The sequence below is a fragment of the Tachypleus tridentatus genome, chromosome 10 (assembly GCF_004210375.1).
Source record: "Tachypleus tridentatus isolate NWPU-2018 chromosome 10, ASM421037v1, whole genome shotgun sequence".
Taxonomy (NCBI): Eukaryota; Metazoa; Arthropoda; class Merostomata; order Xiphosura; family Limulidae; genus Tachypleus; species Tachypleus tridentatus.
Genome location: NC_134834.1, coordinates 145322190 through 145345528, shown reverse-complemented (window position 1 = coordinate 145345528; position 23339 = coordinate 145322190). Strand labels below are relative to the sequence as shown.

Here is a 23339-nt window from a genome sequence, read left to right as displayed (position 1 = left end):
ATGCGTGGTTATTTTAGATGCCGGTGTATATTCTTACCAGGATTGACGCTCCAACGAATTCGAGTAGTAAGAGCTGACTTGGAGAGATCTTTGTTTATAAAAGCCAGTGTTTACCTAAATGTTCTAGGTTGTTTCAATACACAGTATTTGCTGAATACTACTTAAATAGAAGTTGCCAGTCTTAGGGTTACTTTATCCACATTCAAAAGACTTCCACAGTAAATTGTCAAATATTGAAATAAGCGTCGACACCCACATTGCTCGAGAAACGAAATGCCGTACATACGACGACCAGTAAGTAGTTCTAACTTCTAGCAAGCTTGCTTGAGGTTACAGTTTTGCACAGTTCAAAGTAACTTATTTGATCCTTTATATTAAAAAACAACAAACGTTATGAACACGTATGATGCCTAAAATAAACTTTGCTTAACCATACGGTATCAGAATATTACTGCTTTTAATTTTACTTATTTCTGTTTAAATTCCTGTCAAACGCTTGCTTACGACATTCTTATCTATTGATTATTTATATAACGAAATCGACTTGTTATTAGAAATGAGTTTTTTTAAATTAAATTTGCGCAAAGATACATAAATTCATCAACAGGGACTTGATTATTGTTACCTATCTTACTTTTCCGAAAATAAGTTAGGAATATTTGATATTGATACCTATAATAATAATAATAATAATAAAAGGCACTTAACTGTGCTTGTTTATAGTATTAATGTTATTATTACAGAAATCATGTGTAAAGATTAAAAGTGCAAATTATGATATTTTATAGAAGGACAAAAATAATTTTCCTTTTTCTCACTAGGGTTTGACTCGACAATTGGTGTTTGCCATAGCTGCTGCAGCCCTAGGCTCGTCGTTTCAACATGGTTACAATACTGGTGTAGTTAATGCTCCCCAAGATGTACGTTTTTAATTAAACTTTTTAATGCAAACAAAAGTTATCCATATATTATGAAGATGTTCTTTCTTATTGTGAAGACAAAAAAATCATGTGTATACATAATGCTTAACAATTATTCTTACCTTAGATTTATTTTAATCAAAGGTTCAGTTATTTGAGGTAGAGGCCTAACACATTCTTTGATTGCCATACTATCTATTCAAGGTTTATTCGTAAATATTGGGTCAATTAAACCAAAGAGATATACTTGGGCCTATTAGATTTAAATGATGTATTTAATTTTTAATCCCTCTTTGTAACGTACTGTAGTTTATCTCGTACGAATCTACGATTTAACATAAACTGGAATTTGAATTTAAAGTTAATTAAGTGTTAAGTATTAAATGTATTATTTGCTAATAAGATTGGTACAAATAATTTTCATTCTTAGCTCAAATATATTAATATACAAACAACAATACAATGTGTAATAAATGTTATTACAAATGATTTATGCACAATAATTTAAAAAACAACTTATAAACAATCTTGGTCTTTTATCTGATCTGGAGCCGAATCTTTGACGCTTCACGGAGAATGAATCAATTCTATGTTAACACACACGTGCAGTTAATTCACTTGAGGATGTAACTAGCTAACTCTTTTTGTTTGGCTAAACGCATTTTACAAGCTTACTTTTCACAGAAGAAGATAGTTTCTTTGCGGTCATTAGATATATCTAACTTCCGAAGTTAATTCTCTGATATTGAACGGTTGGTAATATTCGAAATCTATAAACGTTCATGATTCAGTTCTCTAGTTTTTAATGTGTTAATCACAATTATAGTTTACGAGGCTTATGGTGTACTAATTGTAGATAACTAACAATACTCTTGTGTCTTCGCATCTTGCGATAGCTACAGTTTGTATTCATTAATTAGGCGAGATTCTTAAATTCACTTGGCAACAATATTCAAAGATAAGATACTCTAGTGTTTTCGTAAAACATGTATTAGTGTTTCTTACTCTCATTAATCTTCTACAAATTCAGAGAACATGCGGGACTTGCGCAGTACACACTTAATATAATTTGTATTACTCTTTAATATATATTAAACTGAAACAGATATTTAAAATAAATGTATAACAAATGCGTTACACTTTTAACTCCGTACATAGGAATATAAACTAATTAGGTTATGTAAATGATTTGACATTGTATTTAAGAATTACCAAAGCATACTACCTGTTATAGTAACTGTATTACGAGCCTTTTTTTCTTTGTTTACTTACCTAAGCAACGTTGGCTCACCTGAAGTAGACGAAACTATAGTCTACTGCGAATCAAAATGTGTTATACCTCTGCGGCAAATATTACATTTGGGTAAAATAACTTAATGTAGTAATTACACAACTGTATAATATCAAATAATAAATTTGAAGCAATGTCATTAATTGCACGCCTACATCAGTTTAGGGTTCTGTATGGTGAGTTAAAGTACTCGTACCTCAAATTATTCTTTAATGTAACTAATACTCTTGATATAATAATAATAATAATAATAAAACAACGATAAGAAGCCTCCTATTGTATGCCAGAAGAAATGTGCGAGGAAAACCGCTGTAGAAATCGAAAATTAAAAAAAACAACAAAACAAACATGCGAAATAATGTTTCAACGTAACAGTACACTGGTTTTATGAGTTAAGATTAAGGATTGTGTGTTGTGAAATGAACGTATAATCAATTCATTTTATCAACTTTGTATAAAGAGAGTGAACAATCTAAAGGCCGCTTTCGGGTTAAGAAAATACAAAGTGGTTTTTGTTTGGCTATAAGGTTTCGTTTGCTTGTATTGCCAAACTTGTAATAATTTTATTTCTGCTGTGTTAAGTAGCTTAACTTGGCCAATGGCAAGTATGTTGTAGGTGGGAAGAGGGGTACGAAAATTTAAAATATCTATATCTTGCTTATCAGTATAAATAACCAGTTTATGAATTCAACTAATTTGCTATCCAGTATGAGATGATTTTTGTAGTATTTTTTTTTTAACTAATAGGGGGTCTAGTATGGCCAGGTAGTTAAGGCACTCGACTCGTAATCCGAGGGTCGCGGGTTCAATTCCCTGTCACGCCAAACATGCTCGCCCTTTCAGCCGTGGGGGCGTTATAATGTAACGGTCAATTCCACTATTCATTGATAATAAGTAGCTCAAGAGTTAGCAGTTGGTGATGATGACTAGCTGCATTTCCTCTTGTCTTACACTGTTAAGTTAGGGACGGCTAGCGCAGATAGCCCTCGTATAGCCTTGCGCAAAATTCAAAACAAACCAAACTAATAGTGCAATCTTTTAAACTTTTCGTGGCTCTGACCTGAATTTCATAAGTTTATCACCGATGACAACTTAATTTATAGCTTTGTTATTGAAGATCAGTAATAGTTTGTGGTTATTTAATTTTTTTTAATGCACACCAGTATTTTTCTTCTCCAAACAGTTGATAATGGACTTTATCAAAAATTCGTATTGGGAACGATTTAATGAGGAACCAGGAAAACAAACGGTAACCATTATTTACTCCATCATGGTGTCCATCTTCTGCATTGGAGGAATGGTAGGAGCTTTGTCAACTGCTTACGTAGGTGAGAAGTTAGGAAGAAAAGGTGGTCTGTTGGCAAACAACGTTTTTGTTTTCATAGCTGCAGGCCTAATGGGCTTTTCTAAGATGGCTCGATCTTATGAAATGTTAATTATGGGACGGTTTTTCATCGGTATCAACTCTGGTAAGCGAGTTTAATTTTCTTTCAACTTTAATTTGTTTCTTTAATACATGGTTAAGTAATTGAGACATTTCTGGTAGAACTTTTTCAAATTTAAATGTTTGTACCAGATAACATTTGATACATAAAACGATTATATTTGGGAATGAATTTTAACCTGCTAAAAGAATTATTCTCATGTATTTTTATACAAAAGTTAATACTTATTTTTGGTTGTCTTTATCAGGAAGAGATTATGCTGTGTTCAGCACTGTATCAATAAATGTAATGCTTCAGCAAGACAAAGACCCTAAAAGGGATATTGAAAAATTTGAATATAGAAATTAAAGGGGGAAAAAAAATTTGTAGCTTGGAGTTTTCAGTCATTGAGTACTTCTCATTCTCTAATTTCACATGCTGTACCAAATATAAACTTACCAAAGTTCTCTTTTTGATACAGGTTTGAATGCAGGACTAGCACCCATGTATTTGACTGAAGTGTCCCCAGTTCATCTTCGTGGAGCAGTAGGGACAATCTACCAGCTTGTTATCACCATTTCAATCCTTGTGTCCCAGGTGTTGGGAATCCCTCAAGTTTTGGGAACTAAGGAGTTGTGGCCCTTCTTGTTTGGTGAGTTCTTCTAACATGAACCAGGAAATAATGTAGCCTTGCCATATTAGCCATACTTAATGCTAAGTTACTTGTTGGACTATTTAGTACACTTTCTGTTCATTTCAAAAGTAAACTGTTAATTACAAAATTAGTACATCCAAAGTAAAATTTAAAGAAATTGTTAAAAGTAGGGAAGTCAAGAGACATGATTGATACAGTGGAACCTTCCTAAACTAAACTAGTATTTGAAGACCTTAATGTTCTTGTATGATGGTTTAGTATTTTTCAGAAAAGATTGATTAATTCTTCTCTTTAATTTGCCAATTTGTTCCTTAGGAATAACTGTTGTTCCTGCATTTTTTATGTTGGCAACAATGCCCCTCTGCCCTGAGTCTCCTAGATATATTCTGATCTATCAGGGTAAAGATGTTGCTGCACAAAAAGGTACAGTAAGACTTTTAAAAGATATTTCTGTTTTAGAATCTCAGACTTCAAATTAAGTAAATTTAGAAGATAACTTCATACAGACACTATTATGGGGACATAGATTAAGATATAATGAGAAAATCCTCAATATCTATGGCATTTGAAATTCTTTTTGGCAGTATTAGATTAAATTAATCTAAGACTTTGGGCTTCATAACGTATATCTGTTAATAGGGTTGGGTTACTTGGAAAAAAAAGTTAAGTATTGACATATTTAGCTGTTTGTAATTTAAACATTATGTGGGTGTTTGCTGTGTGTTCAACTTCATTCCATATGTTTATTATACAACTGCTGCTGTTAATTTTATTTACCTAAAAGTTTTTTGTGGTCAGAATATGAGCTATATTTACAGGAAAAAGAAAAACGTATGATCTTGCTTCATAAAATGACTATTCAAATCTGACGTTTTGAGTTGCAATGTTTTCAAGGGTTAAACATTACATGCAAATACAAGCTCATAAACCAGAAGTAACACATAAAACAGTTAGATAAAACAAACTGCAGTGTTGGTTTTGAATAAAATTTGTTTTCCAGGGTGTAACCAGTAAAGAATTTACTGCTCTGTAAGCCTCCAATTTTTACTTTAATTCCTATGAATATTAATGACTTCTGTCAGTCGTTCTGTATGATTACATGTCGTTAATGTGACACTGTAGGAATGCTTCCAATCGTAATATTAGTTTTTGTTGATAGCTCTGACTTGGCTTCGAGGAACCCCTGAAGTTCATGATGAAATGGAAGAAATGAAAACAGAGTATGAAGCATCCAAATTAATCCCAAAGGTAAATACTAAATCATGAAACTTGTACAAGAAATCAGAACAAATGAGGGACATTGATTAAAGACTTAATTTTGCATTAAGTGAAAATTTACTTTCGTTAGCTGCTGTGGGTGTAAGATTTGGTTCCCTGTGTCTATCTTTTTTGCCTACATGAATCTTGACTGTTTATTAACTAGATTTAATAGCCAAAAAAGTTTTGTAAACATGTCATAAAGTCTTATGTATGTACTTCTGTATGTTGTAATCCTACAAAATAATAACCTAAATTAGTCACTTAAGTTTATCCTCTTGTGAATTAAACTTGTACATGTCTTCTAAAATTAAAGTATGAAAATATTGTTCACTGTGTATAGGACCATAATTTAATACTGATTCATGAGGGTGGTGGAGATCCAATTGAAAGATAATTTAGTTTAATAGCATTCCTTAAATTTTTTTTACCAACTTTTCAGGTTACCCTGCGTGAGATGTGGACTAATCCTTGGCTTCGTACTCCCCTGTTAATCTCCATCATAGTTATGTTGTCACAGCAACTGTCTGGTATCAATGCTGTGAGTATATTAGTGATGACTATCTTATGTTTAGTAATATCAGTTTTTTTACTTTTAAGTTTGAAATTTTACTGTTATTAATATAGTTTTAAACTTTTATTTTTCTTTCCAATAGAAACAGTGGTTTTATGATTTATCTTTATTTTATAACATTATTGAGTTTGTGTCCAGTACCATTAAGGTCTAAAGTAAACTGTTGTTTTGGGTTTGAATAGTTTCAATTAGGAAAGAAGAGGGATTGGATAACTTTAAAATATTTTTTTTAAATGTGTAATAGTTAATAAAAAATATTGTTGTTGTCACTACAAGAAAAGTACAAGTTTTATTATACTTTGACTTTCTATATCTTCACAAACGTCTCTTCACATTGGAATTAACTGTTATTACATGACTTATTTTGTGAAATTTGTCTGTTCTAGGTTATTTTCTTCTCAACACAAATTTTTGAAAGTGCTGGGCTGAACAAACAAACAGCTGTATATGCAACTATGGCTATGGGAACTATCAATGTACTAATGACCATAGTCTCGCTAGTTTTGATAGAGAGAGCTGGTCGCCGTACACTACATCTTATTGGTCTTGGTGGGATGGCAGTCATCACTCTCTTGCTGACCATCTGTTTAATTTTTAAGGTGATACCTAAAGATAAGGAAAACGATTAACTAGTTGTTGGCTGATTTTTAATCTGACCTTTTTAAAGCCATTGACATTTTTGCAATAACCATGGTTTTGTTTTCTAATATTTTATGAAATGCTCAGAGAATCATTTCATCATTCGTTTTTTAGAGTTGAGAGTAAGATAGTATGGAAGTATTTTTTTTTCTTCAAAAAGTTCAAATTTAATTAAAGTATTGACAGAAGGTACTTGTCTATTTTGACTTATGATATTAGCTATGAATTGGAGTGAGAAAGTAAAATAAACTTGTGTTGATGTTTGTTCCTTGTTACTTAATTGTATATCCTAAACACTCCTTCACCAAACCTAATTTTTCAAAAAAAGGTAAATGAATACAACTGTTTTTCTTTTTCTAGGACTCTGCTTCTTGGTTGTCTTACTTGAGTATTGTTCTAGTGATTGGGTTTGTGGTGATGTTTGCTACTGGACCAGGTAATTTTGAAAGAAATAACTAGCACGTTTCTGTATCATTCGTACCTTGTAAAATTATAGTAGTACCTCATTGGAAGATAAAGACCATTCATGGTTAACAAGTAGCACTTTCATTAATGTAGATACAAGATTTGTTTCTCTTGTGTAACTAATTATTTATAACAACCAGTTGGTGTGCTTCTGTCAGCTGTTTTCCAGAGAATCTTTTAAATTAGCTTCCATGTTTGTATATTTCTCACACTTTTATTTTTACTTAACACAACTACTAAACAAACAAAAGTTTTCTTTAACTTAGATTCCAGTTCCTTACAACTGGCGTTAATTTGTGTAATAATCATAAGTATTTAATTGTGCTTAATTCAGAATTTTTGTTCTCATATTCAGCAGATCAGGTATGTCTGCATTTCCTTTGTTAAAATAGGAAAACTGGATAGGAAAATTGTATTGTATAATATATTGTTTCTTTCTTTTTCACTGTACATCTGCATTTATCATTACCAGTAAACATTTAAATGTTACTTACACTTTAGTTAACAAGGAATTATTTATAGTGATTCCTTTTGAATTTGATAACTTTTTTTATTGTACAAACTAAATTTCTTATGTTAAAACAAGTTTTGTTCTGGTACAACAACAAACAATAATGTTGTAATGTTACTTTCATACCTGAATCTTTTGTGGAATTTTCTTTGAATATTGTAAAGCATAACAAATAAGTTAAGGCTTAGCAAATCTTTAACTTGATTTATGACATCTTGTTAGTTGTTATTCAAATGCATTTTTACTATTTCCTGCAGGTTCAATTCCCTGGTTTCTGGTGGGAGAGTTATTTGGACAAGGTGCCAGAGCAATAGCTACAAGTATTGCTGTAGCTGTAAACTGGAGTGCCAACTTTGTTGTAGGACTTAGTTTTCTACCACTAGTTGTAAGTCACTATACATTGTGTATGAGACCTTTTTTTCCAGTAAGATTAATCATAAGTTTATTGCATCATTGAACTAAGTTAGTTTAAACTTTATGTAATATATTTAAAAATGTAACAAATTTGTAATATTCAACTCCTACCAACAAAAGCTTCATAGAATATTTGAATTTTCTGAAATGCCATAAGTCTTGGCCAGTATTAACCTGTTGAATATTCGTTTACAGAAAACTTGTGTTTTAGTACTGCTGTAGTTTGAAATTGTTCACATTTTAATGATATATATTTCTAAACATTTTCTATTCCCTAAGTTTTGTTTTTCTCATTAAACTTTTTAAAAAATAAAATATGTACTATTTAATAAGTAGTGTAATACTAGTTTGTAAGGTGATTGTATAGAGATTGTTGTGGATCTATTCACAACAAATGTCAGGGTAAAGGTAACATTGGCTTTCATCTTGCAGAATATCCTTGGAGATTACACTTTCATCATATTCACAGTACTTCTGATTATCTTCTTTCTCTTCACCTACAAGAAAGTTCCAGAAACAAAGAACAAAACCATAGAAGAAATTACTGCTACCTTTAGACAAAAAACATACCAGTGAGATGTACTAATGTTAGGTAACCAGTTTGTGTGTGTGGATGGATGTGTAAAAAGTCTGGTTTGTTTCAAATGAATAATGTTACTGAACATGCAAGTGTAAGTGAGCTTTGGTCGATGTGAACATGCCGGTCATCTCCGACGATGAAGACTCCTTCCATGCAATAAACATCGGTAACATAAGGAAAATAAGCTTTTTAAATTAATAAACAGAATGGCTGATCCATTTTCTTGGAAGTGTTTATTTAAAAAAACAACAAAATATTGTGTATTTAATTATATTTTACTATTTATTTATCACTGTTGTGATCTTTTTAATAACTTTAACAAATTTGTTCTGAAATTATTTGTTTATATAACTGTTTCTTTTTAGAGAAACTAATTTTTATATTTATTCCAGCATGTTGATCTTTATTTATCGTTTAGCATTTTTTATTTTTGAAATTAGTTTAACTATAAGAAAGGAGTTATACGATAAAGCAAGATTGTGAAATGTAATTAATTATATACCTGTGTTACAGTAATAAAGTGGCGTGATTTTTACCACATGTAGTTGCACATCAAATAACGTTCTACTGTGTGTAGAAACTCCTTAATATACCTTGGAAAGAACTTTTGGTAGTAATCTAGAAAACAAAACTCAGTATGTTCATTCCATATTTTGTGTATAGTTCGAAGTTTTACCAGCAACTGTCTTTTATGTTACTTGTCATCTTGTGTATTGTATAGTAATATAAGTATATCCTGTTTGTCATTTATTATAGTTATAAATTTTGTAATGTGTTCACTGAACACTTCTTTACAAACTATTCCTTCTTATAAATGTTCGAAATGTATAAATAAAAATCAACATATCCTCACTATCATTTAAACAACTCCTTGCTCAGTTGTTAATTTAAGGTTTATAATGTTTTATTTTGATTTATGTAAACTAGTTGAATATGTATTATGTTTAAAATAAATGTAATAATGTGAAATGAAAGCTTTCTTTTTTTCACACTGTGTGAAAAATACTTCAATTTGCCAACAATGTAAATATCTTATCAGTCTATTTTACTGGGAAGAATCTTCCTATTGTGTTTCAACTTTATCTGATACTTCGATCAAATGAGAGAGGAAGAATTAAAACAAAAGTGAATCACAAAACAGTTAAGTTTATAGATGTACAACTATTAAAATCTAATTCTTGCCAGACGTAACAACGTCTTAATTTCTATTTAATCGTAATTCATCTGTTCTAAAAATGTTAATCACACACAATTTTTATTCCGTTTGTTTTTTTTAAACCCTTCTTTAGCTCTTTTCGAATTTTTTTTATTTAATTTTTTCCACATTCTGAAGTTACACAGAAGAAAAAGCTAACTGGTAAGGCCTAACAATTTGCTTACGTGTTAAAACCTTATTGCAGGATTAATTACGTAGTAGATAAACAGTAAGCTAAACTAAGCCAGCTTGCTTTATGTTTATCTTAATATATTTTGTAAATACAGAACATTAAATCAGTTGGATTGTAAAAGCAGTGTTTTAATAGCCTTAATTTTGTCAACCACTATTCTATGACGTTTTTGTCTAACAATGGTAAAACGCGCGCTGGAACACTTCAAGGTCTTACCACATTTTTATGGGTATTGGAGACCTAATTATATTTGCATTATTAAAGACGTAAGCCTACTTAACATAACTAACTGAACTCTGTAGTAGAATTGATTTCGACACTTAATGATCATTAATCACTCGTCTAACCTATTGTTTAGTGTTCTGATATTAATCTGCGGTTGGTTTTCAATCCATTAACTGTTATGCCTGTTCTTTAAGCTGTGGGTAACGTTATTATGTGATAGTTTACTACCATACTAATCGAATGGTGAGATTTGGAACTTGATTTTAACAGAAAAGCATTACTTCGTTTTTCATTGTCCTTCAGGGTTAAATAGAGAAATTAACCCTATAAACTTGTTAAATCATTTATACGAGCAAAAATGAAGAATGTAAGAGAACTAAAGACGTCTTAATTTAAGTCACTTCAATTTATCTACCCCACAAAATACGATCCAGATCGTTGTTCATTCTGGATCTGAGAAGGATTTTCCGAGTTTTGGAAAGTGAAATTTAACGTCATCCAAAATAAACTCATGTAATCTCGAAAAGGAGCAGCGGGAATACAGTAAACAATATCTCCTGATTACTCTCATCAATTTATGCTGTGCAAGAACTCGAAGTGGAATTTTCTCGTATCATATAGTTGTGTCATCTGTTGGTTATAATGCGCATTAGTTTAAAAAGAAAAATTTAATGTTGCTTAGTTTTTGAAATTAAATATCCTACTTCTAATACGACTATTAGCACTAAACTACTATGCTGTTACTATTGTTTAATAGAGTATTAAATTTTGTTAACATAATATTTTCAAGAATATATACAGAACTATATTTCCAGAGTCAAAAAACTAGTACATTATATCTATAGACATTGTTACAGCCTAGATTTATTTTGATACGAAGTAACGCTGTAACAGTTCTGAAACTGTTTAAATTATATAACTTTGTGCTTATTGCGTTGCGTTTTAAAACCACAGAAAAACAAAATTTGTTAGAAGCTTATATAGTTAAAAATAATAAATAAAATAAAAACTCGCCTAAGTTGTTTTGAACATGTCCAAAAGAAAAATGTTACTTCGATTTTCCTTATTTGTGGTTAGAGAGGTCTTCAAATCTCAGTCAGTTCCTGCGGCTGCCTAGTGACAGGTTAGGCTAAGAATGTTTGTTTGTTTGTTTTTGAATTTCGCACAAAGCTACTCGAGGGCTATCTGTGCTAGCCGTCCCTAATTTAGCAGTGTAAGACTAAAGGGAAGGCAGCTAGTCATCACCACTCACCGCCAACTCTTGGGCTACTCTTTTACCAACGAATAGTGGGATTGACTCTCATATTATAACGCCCCACAGCTGAAAGGGCGAGCATGTTTGGCGCGACGGGGATGCGAACCCGTGACCCTCATATTACGAGTCGCACGCCTAAACACGCTTGGCCATGCCGGGCTTGTTAGGCTAAGAAAGCGTAGAAGAGTGGTAGGGGTAGTGTTCGCATTATTAGTAGGCTTACCATACGTACCGGTTTGGCCGTTACTAATTTGTCCTGGTTGACACTGAATTGTCTCAGAATGTCCCGGTTTTTGATGAAAAGGCATAAACTCCAAAAAGGATAAAGGGAAAATGTTAAAATCTGCATAGAGTCCTGACCTAGTGTTGACAAAAAATATTTTTCAAGTTTTCATTTGATTAGTTGATGGGTAGAGGGAGCCATAGTGTTGTAGCATGCAAATTTTCAAAGGGATTGCATCAGACGAAATTCACGTGCAGCTGATACAGTATCTGTATAAGTATAATGATTCAGCAGTAGGCCGCTATTGGGGAAACGCGCGTGACAGCAGCTGCACAAACAGCCAGAGGCAACGTATGCAAAACTTTCTTTGAGCAAGTGTTTATGCTTTGTGATTACTTTATTTATTATATTAGTCATACGGTACATGCTGAATTATTTGCATTCTTTTATTTTAGAAATTAATCCTAGTCATAACGTTAAAAGTTGGTAAAAGAAAGTGCACATTCAACAGTGAATTGTAAAAATAATACTTCTTAAAAAAATTGTGGCGAGTAGGATAGAGTGAAATGTTTGTAGTGTTTATCTGAGTTCTCTGTTTCACATGGCGGCCGCTTACACATAACAGATCATTTAAAAAGTGCTAAACATGCACCTAGTCTTTCAGTAGCTGCTCAGAGTTCAAGAGTTGATGCGTTTTTCAAAGAAACAGTGCCTGAAGAGAGTGACTTGTTAATAGCTGCCAAAGAAGCAACCTTTGCTTATCACAGTGCTGTCCATAACATAAGCTTTAAAACAGCTGATTGCTCTTCTAAACTGATACCAAAATTATTTGAACCAAAGTTCAGTTCTTCCAGAATGAAGAATGAGGCTATTATTTTGAATGTAATTGTTCCTTTAGTAGCAGAGGAATTGAAGTGAGATTTAATGGAGGTCCAATTTGTTACACTTGCAGCAGAAGCTTCAAACTGAAAAGATGCCAAAATTATACCTGTCATGGTGCGATATGTTTTGCCAGAGGAAGGAGTGAAAGTAAAACTTTTAGACTTTCAGTCGGTTCCTGGAATGACATGAGAAATTTCAACGAATTGCTTGGTGTCCACTTTAAAAAATATGATTTGTCAAAACAAATTGTTGCTTATTGTGGTGACAACTGCAATACAAATTTTGGTGGTGTAAAGAGAAAGGGAAAAAATAATGTATATAGTCCATTGAAGAAGAAACTTGGCAGAATATTGTAGGTCTTGGTTGTGGTGCTCATATTGTACGTAACTGTCTCCAAACTGCAGTTGGTGTCCTTGCTATTGAAGTGGAAAGCTTTGTGGTCAAAATTTACAAGTATTTCTATATTTACACTGTGCCTGATACACACCTACAAGAATTTTGTGAGTTTGTAGAAATTGAGTACAAGAAGGTTCTCCAATGTGGAAATACAAGATTTCTGTCTTTGTTACCAGCTGTTGAGAGAAATCTCAAGATTTACGAAGGACTGAAGCCATATTTCTGTTCACAAGAACAATGTCCATTGTTGATAAATATACTTTTGGAGAGTAAATGTGGAGAAATGTATTTATGGTTTGTTCATGGACAACTCGACTTGTTCAACAAAGTGATTTTAGCCATGGAGGAAACAAAAGTAACTGCAAGTGATATTGTTACAGAACTTAAGTTGAAAACCAACGTGAAAGACGAGATAATAACTTTATTCCCATTGATACAAAAAAAAAAAAATCTCAGTATGCTAGAAGAAGAGGGAGGATGCCAGGTAGATTTGATTAGGAAGGTTTGTTGTGTTGTTTTTTGAGTTAAGCACAAAGCTACACAATGGGCTATCCGTGCTATGCCCACCACGGGTATCGAAACCCGGATTTTAGCTTTGTAAGTCTGCAGACATATCGCTGAGCCACTGGAGGGCGATTAGGAAGGAATTTACCAGTATTTATGATTTCTGCCTGTCTTATACTCAGCTGTTGGAAAACCGTTTTGGTAGCGGGGAATACTTTGTTTGGATAACAAACAGTGTTTTCATGTGGCGTGATACAGAAGCAGCTGCTGAAAAAATTAATGAAACACTTAGAAATGCTGCCACCAATGTTGATGATCTCAGGCAAGTTATGGAGTACATTTTTTGTTTACCAGATACTTCTGCCCCTGTTGAAAGAGTATTTTCGGTGATGAATAGCATTTGGTATCAAGAAAGAGGTCTAATGAATGAATCAACAGTAAAAGGTATGTTACATTGTAAACCCAATATTGACTTGAGTTGCAGTGCGTTCCTTGAAAAAATAAAAACTAATAAAGATTTCCTGAAGAAAGTTCATTCAAGTGAAAAATATGAATGGTCACAAAAGTGTTCAGTGAAAAATTCATGAAATTTTTATGTTCCTTGCCTTGTTGAATTTAAATAAATGTTAGAGATATAAATTCCCAGTATTCCCTTCTTTTTTTTTCGGCATTAAAGCTGAAGGGGAGTTAGGTTATGAAAACGCTTCTTTATTATACCAGTGCTGGTACCTATGATAAAAATTGAAAACTGTCCTGGTTTGAGGCTTGAAAATTATAGTAAGCCTAATTATTAGTCTTTGTCACGTGATTCTTCAAGTAAAATTTAAGAGTTGTACATAATAATAAACCATATATAGTAAACTAACATTAAGGTTCAGAGAAATTAGGACAACTTTATATATTTTTTTTGCTGTTTATAATTGGGACAAAAAATAAGTCTGAAAATTGGGAATTTTGTTAACACTAATTACATAAAAAAGGAATATGTGTTTACTTATATTTATTAAGCCAGTTACTAACTATAAATAATATAACTATACTCTTCAAAACAAGAAACGCAAAAGGGATATTTTTGCTATTTTAAAGAGAAATATATGTAATAACGTTACAAGCTCAGAGTATGTGATGTTACACGTGTTAAGGCACTGATTGTCAGATCAAAATGACAATAAAAGTTGTGCACTTTGAAAACGGAGGAAAACATCGGATTTTTCGCCAAAACGCATGCTTCTCCAATAAATTTGTTTGAGAGATCTGCATGTTCTGCAAGTGCAACATGTGCAAAATCCCTATAAAAGTGACGGGTTCTCGGTTTCCATAGCTCAGTGTTAAGCCACCGACACGCAATACAGTTACGCCAAGACTGACTGAAGCACAACGCAACAACGCCATTGGTCGCTTGGAAGCAGGCGAATCTGGATCAGATGTTGCCAGAGCTGTGAATGTCCACCCAAGCACCGTCACAAGGCTATGGAATCGTTACCAACAACATAGATCAACTCGTGACCGTCCACGATCTGGCAGACCTCGTGTAACCACGCCCGCACAAGATTGCAACATCCGATTACGTCACCTTCGGGATAGGACCACCACTGCGACGTCTACTGCCTCAACCATACCAGGGCTGCGTAGGATTTCCGATCATACCGTACGCAACCGTCGACGAGATTCTTAGGCCCCATGTGCAACCCATCATGGTGAACGTCAACGACGTTTTTCAACATGACAACGCCCGTCCTCACACAGCCGGACTCACCACTGTCTTCTTGAGACACCACAACATCAACGTTCTTCCCTGGCCCTCCAGATCACCAGATTTAAACCCCATCGCACATCTTTGGGACGAGTTGGACCGACGTCTGCGACAACCTCAACCGCAAACTCTACCTCAGCTTGCAGCAGCTTTGCAGGCTGAGTGGACAGCCATTCCACAGGATGTGATTCGTCATCTCATCGCTTCCATGGGCAGGAGATGCCAAGCAGTTATTGATGCTCACGGGGGGAATACTCGTTATTGACGTTGAGTGACGTTAAACTTCACCTAGTAAGCGTGGACTTCGCCTTTGCAGACTTTGGATGTTCAGCAGTGAATGTGCAAAGTTTCACACATGTCATACAGAACTACCCGGAATAAACTTGTTAACAAGTTGTCTCATATTTTGCCTTTTGCGTTTCTTTTTCTGAAGAGTATACTTACAAATATACTAATACATGAGTTTATAAAGCGCATGTGCTAACATCTATAGTTCGTTAACAAAAATAAATTAAAAAGCAACAGAAAATTTTATAACAAAACTATTTATTTACCATGAATGAGGAAAGGTAAGGGAGACTCAAGTTATAGTGCAAGTGATATGAAATGACTCCATGACCCAATTTTTGTGCTTAACTCTTCGGGAGCTACTCATTTTCATGGGATCTGAAGGGGACTTTAGATATAATGAAAACAATATAATTCATATCTTTTTATATGAATACTTATAAAATAAATCAAGATTTATTGCACTTACTTCGGTTAGAACTGAGGTAACTAGATACAGTTGCTAACTATAACAATTATCGTAAAATACCCTGCAAAAAGTCCAAAACAGTAGGACTTCCGGTTGTCATTGGCCAGGTGGTTAAGGCACTCGATTCGTAATCAGAGGATCGCAGGTTCGAATCCCCATCACACCAAACATGCTCGCCCTTTCAGCCTTGGGGACGTTATAATGTGACGGTCAATTCCACCATTCGTTGGTAAAAGAGTAACCCAAGAGTTGGCGGTGGTTGGTGATGACTAGCTGCCTTCCATCTAGTCTTTCACTACTAAATTAGGGACGGCTAACGAAGGTAGCCCTCGTGTATGTTTGCACGAAATTCAAAAACAATGTCTGGATTTTAAAAGAATTATAAATTATACCACTAGATGACAGCACATTTGCACTTCTTCAAATATATTGTTTTTCATTTGCCATTAAATCATGCATTGACATTCTTTTCATTCAACAGACATGTCATAATTCTTTCAGCAAAATGGATCTAAACTAAGAAAGAGAATTACAAATGTTCCATATTTTGGAAAACCGCAAATTAATAATTAACTTAAACATTATATTTGCTGTGTAGTAATATTACAAATCCTATTCTTTGTATCCACCCTACGTTTTGGGGGCAGTACAAAATATCTCATCCTAAAATCATCGGAATTACGGTATAACTAAGTTAGGAATATGGTTACATTCCAGATTCTGAAACGTGATTTCAGTTATGTTGATTCCAACGTTATTACTTTAAAGTGAGTTTTATTTTAAGACATTTTAATAAAATGTTAAGTCGTATGGAGTAGAAGTTTCAAACATGAAATTTTAAATCGAGTAGAAAGCGTTTATTTTTACCTATCAGCCTTTAGTTATCAAAATTCATGAACAAAGTTCATAAAAGATGAAAACAATTAAATCGAAACTGCTATCCAATCGAGTCATTAATCTACACTGTAATCAATACTTACTTCCAACATACAGCAAATGCAAGATCACTGAGAGCCACCACGGGACTCAAAGAAAAATCTATATATACATATATCCTCTCCCGAATAGTTATGATTGGTTGTTAGTATGTTTTTGAATTTCGCGCAAAACTACATGAGGGCTATCTGCGCTAGCCGTCCGTAATTTAGCAATGCAAGACTAGATGGAATGCATTTAGTCATCACTACCCACCACAAACTCTTAGGCTACTCTTTTACCAACAAATAGTGGTATTGATTGTCACATTATATCGCCCCCACGACTGAAGGGGCGAGCATGCTTGGTGGAACGGGGATTCGAACTCACGACCCTCAGATTACGAGGGAAATGCCTTAACCACCTGGTCATGCCGGGCTTAGTTATGGTAGGATGTCGTATTCATGTAATAATGGAAGGTGTGTTTAGCGTTGGAACGCTCGATGTTGATTTAATACATTCCTTTTAACGTTATCTACGCGAAGATTTTATGTTAATATCATAGAAGGATCATGCTCAAAGTAAAATAAACTGAACACACGTTCTTATATGTATGCTACGACGATATATATATAATTTTAGTAGCCCCGGCATGGCCAAGCGTGTTAGGCGTGCGACTCGTAATCTGAAGGTCGCGAGTTCGCACCCCCTTTGCGCCAAACATGCTCGCCCTTTCAGCCGTGGAGGCGTTATAATGTGACGGTCAATCCCACTATTCGTTGGTAAAAGAGTAGCCCAAGAATTGGCGGTGGGTGGTGAAGACTAGGTGCCTTCCCTCTAGTCTTACACTGCTAAATTAGGAACGGCTAGCACAGATAGCCCTCGAGTAACTTTGTGCGAAATTCAAAAACAAACAAGGTTTTAGCATGAGGTAAACGCCACTACGGCTAAAATTGTATTTTATGATCCACCCAAAGTAAATACATGTATAACTGTTTGTTGTTTTTGGAATTTCGCATAAAGCTACTTAGGGTTATCTATGATAGCCGTCCCTAGTTTAGAAGTGATTAACTAGAAAGAAGATAGCTAGTCAACATCACCCACCGCCATCTCTTGGGACACTACGAACAAAATAGAAAACATAAAGTGTCAAAATCAGGTAAATATGGTAACATTTTTAGCCTTTTTTTTTCTGTTGTTTTATCAAGAAAAAAATTCACAAACTATGTCTTAACTTTTCAATGCCCTTCAAACATATCTTTTAAGATATTCAAACACGTATTCAGAATCGCAGAACATATTAAATAAACGTAATAACTTACGTTAGGGTTAGTTTGTTTTGTTTATGGTGAAGGTACAAAGGTTATCTACCGTAATATTTAATCTCGAACTGCCGGCTGACAGCTTCCAACTTTTGGGTTACTTCGTCATATCGAAGGTAGTGTCATTTTACCAAGGAATAGTGGGATTGACCAGCATCTTATAACATCTTCACGGCTGAAAGAGCATACCTGTTCGGCGCATGGGCTTGATTCGTAAGAATTTCTGTTTTTCTCAGGTTGCATTTCGTTAATGGAAGAAACAGCTGCAGAATTTCAAAGACTACATTTTACAGTAATCACCAATCATAAGTTTCATTGTCTTATTTATAGTGATGTCGCCATATTTATAAAAGAAAAAATACTAGCGTCATTTGTAATACATCATAAACACAGAAAGATAATTATGTCTAAAATGTTATTTTAAAATGGCTGGGTTAGAGAGTTTCTTACTTTTGTCTTCAATGTATTTGTTGAAGCCATGTATTTTCCTAAAGTCATGAATATTAATTATAACTTAATTTGTAAAAAGAAAAAAAAGTTTCAAAATTTCATTTATAAGACCCAAAGATAACAACCAAACCGGTGCTTGTTTTTGATATACGTACACATTTTCAATCATATTCTGTTATAGTACTATAACGCTGCTTAATTATGTCTTTATAGTGAAAGAATATTAGACATAAAATAAGATCCACTTTGAACACAAATCTAGAAAAATCCGAGCTCATTTTACAATGTTTAGCTACACTTCGTTGATTTTGTTTATCGCTAGAGAGCAAATAAAAATTTTATAAGTAATTAAAATGAATTTCTGAAACCCCTTAAGTCCTTCACTGAAACATAACTGATGAATATTTTAATCCTTTGAACAATACAAAAGCATTCTTGATCTATAAAGGGAATATTGTCACGATGTCCTTAAGATATTGTTATAAAAGTTGAGTTTGACGGCCTCTCCGCCCAACAATGCTTTATTTTTCTGATGAGTATTAGGAAGGTAAGGTTCTTACAGTAGTCTGTATAATTGTTTAGTTATCCTATTGTTGTAGTGTCTTTAACTTTAGGTGACAAATTCCCGGATGTAAACGAAGTGTGACAATGAAACCCTTAAATGGTGTTAATAAATAAAGACGTCTAAAATTTGTTGGAAGGCGGTATTAAAATCGAACGTCACACCTATTCGACTTAATGACATGTTGCTCGACCTGTCCAGCTAAAGTAACAGGCAAACTTCGTGAAACGCACCTGTCTTCTGGGTATGATTTAAAGCATTGATCAGTTGTAAACGTGCGGCCCTAAATAAACGGTCACCATAGAAACCCTACTATTGTTGGGCTCACCATCACACAACAAGACGGTCTTCCCAACAGTAGCATGGTCGGTAGCCTTCCTGATATCGGTAGGGTGAACGGGAGTACTTTCCGCGGGAAGTCTTCTATGGCTCGCAAGGCCCGCATGATAACCTTCTTCAAGAATGGGGATCCTTTTCATTCGGGCACTAAGGTGTCCATAATACCTGGAAAGGACTTTAAGAGCCTGGGAAACCTGTGTGATTATCTCACCCAGAGGACCAAGATACCCAACGGCGCTCGTTTCATCTTTAACTTACAGGGGAAACGAGTCTCCAGCTTGGGAGAGTTAGAAGATGGGCAGTCCTATGTGATGTCTGGGTCAAAGAACTTTCAGGAACTGGCGTATGGACAAGCGACAAGGATGAAAACAGCTCACGTTGCTTTCCGCCCCAAGGCCGCCCCACTCCGTCAGGATGATCTCATGCTCCTCCGTCCTGTTAGTCAAGGAGGGGCCAGAAAAAGAAAAGGATCGGGGGCCCCTTCGGGGAGTAAGTCCTTGGCCCCTTCGCTCCCAGGGTCGCGGGAAGGGCGTGTGATTACAGTGGTGAACAAGAAAGACCAAACCATGCGTAATCGTGTACTCCTCAACATGAAGACTCTTCAACCCTTTGAAGAAGTTCTTGGGGATTTAGGCCAAGCCATCAAGATGAAACAAACGAAACGAATGTTCACCCTCTGGGGCCAAGAGGTAAGAAATGCTGTCTATTTTACAATAAGTTTTAAATCTGAACTAGCATAACATTACCAAATTCAAATGGAAACTTGTTTTCACATTCCACATGTTCTCTCCAGCCCAATTTCTTTCCTCAGGGTTCTGATTTTTGGGTTTGTATTTAATTGTCTACATTCTCATCAGCTCTAAACCCCCTTGAACAATTCCAGTAGCGAAACTAAATAAGACATATAAAAGTTGCTGCGTTTGTTTTCAAAGGAAAAATGGGAAACGTATATTAAACTTTATTGTGAATTACTTTGCACGATATTGCATATTGACCAAATTCATATAAACATTCTGTGTTTGTATACTTTATGTTTTTGCTGTTGTTAACTTTGCATCGTAAATTGTTTATGCAGTTTGACAAATGTACCAACTCATCCAGATAACCAAGCCAGTGTACGAACTTACTCAGCAAACCAAATTATTTAGTACTTGTTCTAGACGAGATATTACGAAATAACCTAGTTTATATACACCTAGATGTAATTTAGTGTTTATATTACTTCTTAGATAACACAGCTTGGTATTAAGCACAAAGCGGGATATCTGTTCTCTCCCAACGCAGATATCAAATTTTTGCGTTATAATCCATGTTAACCACTGAGCCACTGGAAGGAGAAGGCAGCATTCATAGTGAAAAGTGAATTTAGTATACTAAACTGATTTGCCATACTACGTAATAACATAACTCCCCACTTATGTTGCACACCTGGTTTCCTTAACGTCCTGATTTTTTGGTTTATACTTAAATGATTATGTCTCTGATAGCTGTAAGCCCTCTTGAACAATTCCATTAACAAAAATGATGGAAAGTTATGGGATGCTGGATTAGTTTTAAAAAGAAAAAAGTTAGTTTTTCAAAATTGAAAACCACAAAGAGAAAATGACAAATTAGACAGAAAAATGGAAGTAAAAAATTATGCTAAGTAAGGAAGATTACAATTATTGTTTGTTTTGAATATTTGCGCAAATCTAAACAAGGGCTACCGGCGCTGATTGTCTATATTGTTCAACTAACAGACTAGAAGGATTGTTTTTTTTTTTTAATTTCGCACAAAGCTACACGAGGGCTGTCTGCGCTAGCCGTCCCTAATTTAGCAGTGTAAAACTAGAGGGAAGGCAGCTAGTCACCACCAACCACCGTCATTTCTTAGGCTACTCTTTTACCAACGAATAGTGGGATTGACCGTCACATTATAACGCTCCACGGCTGAAAGGGCGAGCATGTTTAGTGTGATGGGGATTTGAATCCGCGACCCTTAGATTACGAGTCGTGTGCATTAACCACCTGGAGAGAAGATATGCAGTCAACAGCACCAGTCACAAGGTTGCTCTTGGAGTTCTCTAATCGAACAGTTGAATTCGACTGTCTCTCCGATGACCAAGTCTCGATGTCCTGTTGCACCTGGACATGGACAATGGATCTTCAGGTTTATACTAGACTACACCCGATCTGAGAATGGGAACAAATGAAAGAAGAAAACTGAATGAATAAAACGGACAACTGTGAAAAGAGGAACAATAAGATTACAATTTCGATTAAGGGAAACTTCATAAGTATTTAAAACCGAATGATGCAAAGATATGAGATCCTGAGGTGGTGAAAGAAAAAAAACACGAGTAAATAGAAAGAAAGAACAAAAGGAGTGAAAGAAGCTAGCAATAAAGAGAGAGAGAGAGAGAGAGAGATGAGCAAAGGAGACGTAAGGTAAGAGACAACATTGTATCATGAGGTAGCGTTAAATAAAAGGAACTTTAAAGTAAAGATAAAAAGAGAATATAAAAATTTTAATAATTAGAAAATGAAGAAACTTAAACGACCAGTAAAACCAGACAAGATGTCTTTATAATTTCAGTAATAAGTTAATCAGTTGGTTGAGTTGTGACTTAAGTTTAATAAGGATTATTAAATACACAAAATTCATACAGGAAAAAAAATCAGATGCGTAAGCAGAGAGGGAAAGGAAAATAATGTTAGCAGGATAAGAAACCACCTGGTGGGAGAAACAAGAAAATAACATCACGTGCAAGCAGAGGGTGAAAGTGTATGCACTTATATCTTAAGTTTGTTATTTAGGATAAATTTACTAAGGCTATCTACTGTCGTCTATAATTTTGAACCATTAAAAAAAAAAAGAGAAAGCAGCCAGCCACCATTACCCTTCTACTCATCATTTACGCTAATGGATGAACTGTCACACTTATAACGCACCAATAGTTGATTCCGATGGGTAGCTCCAGAATCTAGAGTTTTATCATAAATCAACCCCCACTTTGGGAAGGAAGGACAGAGAGGAAAATGTATTTAAAAAATAAAGCACAGAAGTTTGAAACAACAACTCTAAAATAAACAAAAGAAAGCAGAAAAGTTAGGACAGTGGATATAAAGAAAGAGGCAAAGCTAGAAGAGAAATACTGATGAACAGAGAGGGTTAAATATTTATATTGTAAGAATAAAAAAGAGAAAGCATAGAGTAAGTATTAACAGGGACTGATAAAAACAGTAGTAAATCTGAAAGGGGGGGAAGGAAAAACGAGCTGATGTTAAAGTAAATCACAGCAGGTGAATGTCTGAAAATGTAACAAAATAAAATTGTTTATTTGTATTTAACCACAAAGCTCTATTATAAACTATCTGTACTCTGCCCAACGCGAGTATCCAAACCCCGTTTCTACCATTATAAGTTCGCAGACATGCCGTTTTGCCAACGGGGAGCAATAAAAGAAAAATGGATTGTGAAACATTTTGCCGAAAGTATTTACTTTGTAAATGTTACACCATTGAAATACTGTTATATATATATATATATATATATATATGTTGTTGTTTTTACTCTGTTATTATTACAAACTTAAAGTTTTTACCAAATAGTGAAGTGAAACTAAACATTCTACTGGACTCTCGAATGAAATACTTTT

General features: G+C 34.3%; 2 protein-coding genes across 3 annotated transcripts in view; both read left to right on the top strand.

Moving 5' to 3' along the window:
- Positions 1-9699, top strand: part of LOC143230532 (solute carrier family 2, facilitated glucose transporter member 1-like) — a 39576-nt gene extending 29877 nt beyond the window's left edge. The window contains exons 1-11 of one of the 2 annotated variants that reach the window (XM_076464268.1): positions 16-294; positions 822-920; positions 3395-3680; positions 4117-4287; positions 4606-4713; positions 5450-5538; positions 5990-6088; positions 6508-6720; positions 7121-7196; positions 7994-8121; positions 8583-9699. In XM_076464268.1, the coding sequence (XP_076320383.1) occupies positions 274-294; positions 822-920; positions 3395-3680; positions 4117-4287; positions 4606-4713; positions 5450-5538; positions 5990-6088; positions 6508-6720; positions 7121-7196; positions 7994-8121; positions 8583-8726 (1434 nt within the window). In that variant the 5' untranslated portion in view covers positions 16-273 and the 3' untranslated portion in view covers positions 8727-9699. Of the gene's footprint in view, positions 1-15; positions 295-821; positions 921-3394; positions 3681-4116; positions 4288-4605; positions 4714-5449; positions 5539-5989; positions 6089-6507; positions 6721-7120; positions 7197-7993; positions 8122-8582 lie in introns of those variants that run through there. The other variant, XM_076464267.1, reaches the window with a different exon arrangement.
- A 10025-nt stretch (positions 9700-19724) lies between these two features.
- LOC143228530 (echinoderm microtubule-associated protein-like CG42247) overlaps positions 19725-23339 on the top strand; it is a 98664-nt gene continuing 95049 nt past the window's right edge. Inside the window, exon 1 of the mRNA XM_076459773.1 lies at positions 19725-20390. Coding sequence (XP_076315888.1) covers positions 19725-20390 — 666 coding nt within the window. The remainder of the gene's footprint in view (positions 20391-23339) is intronic.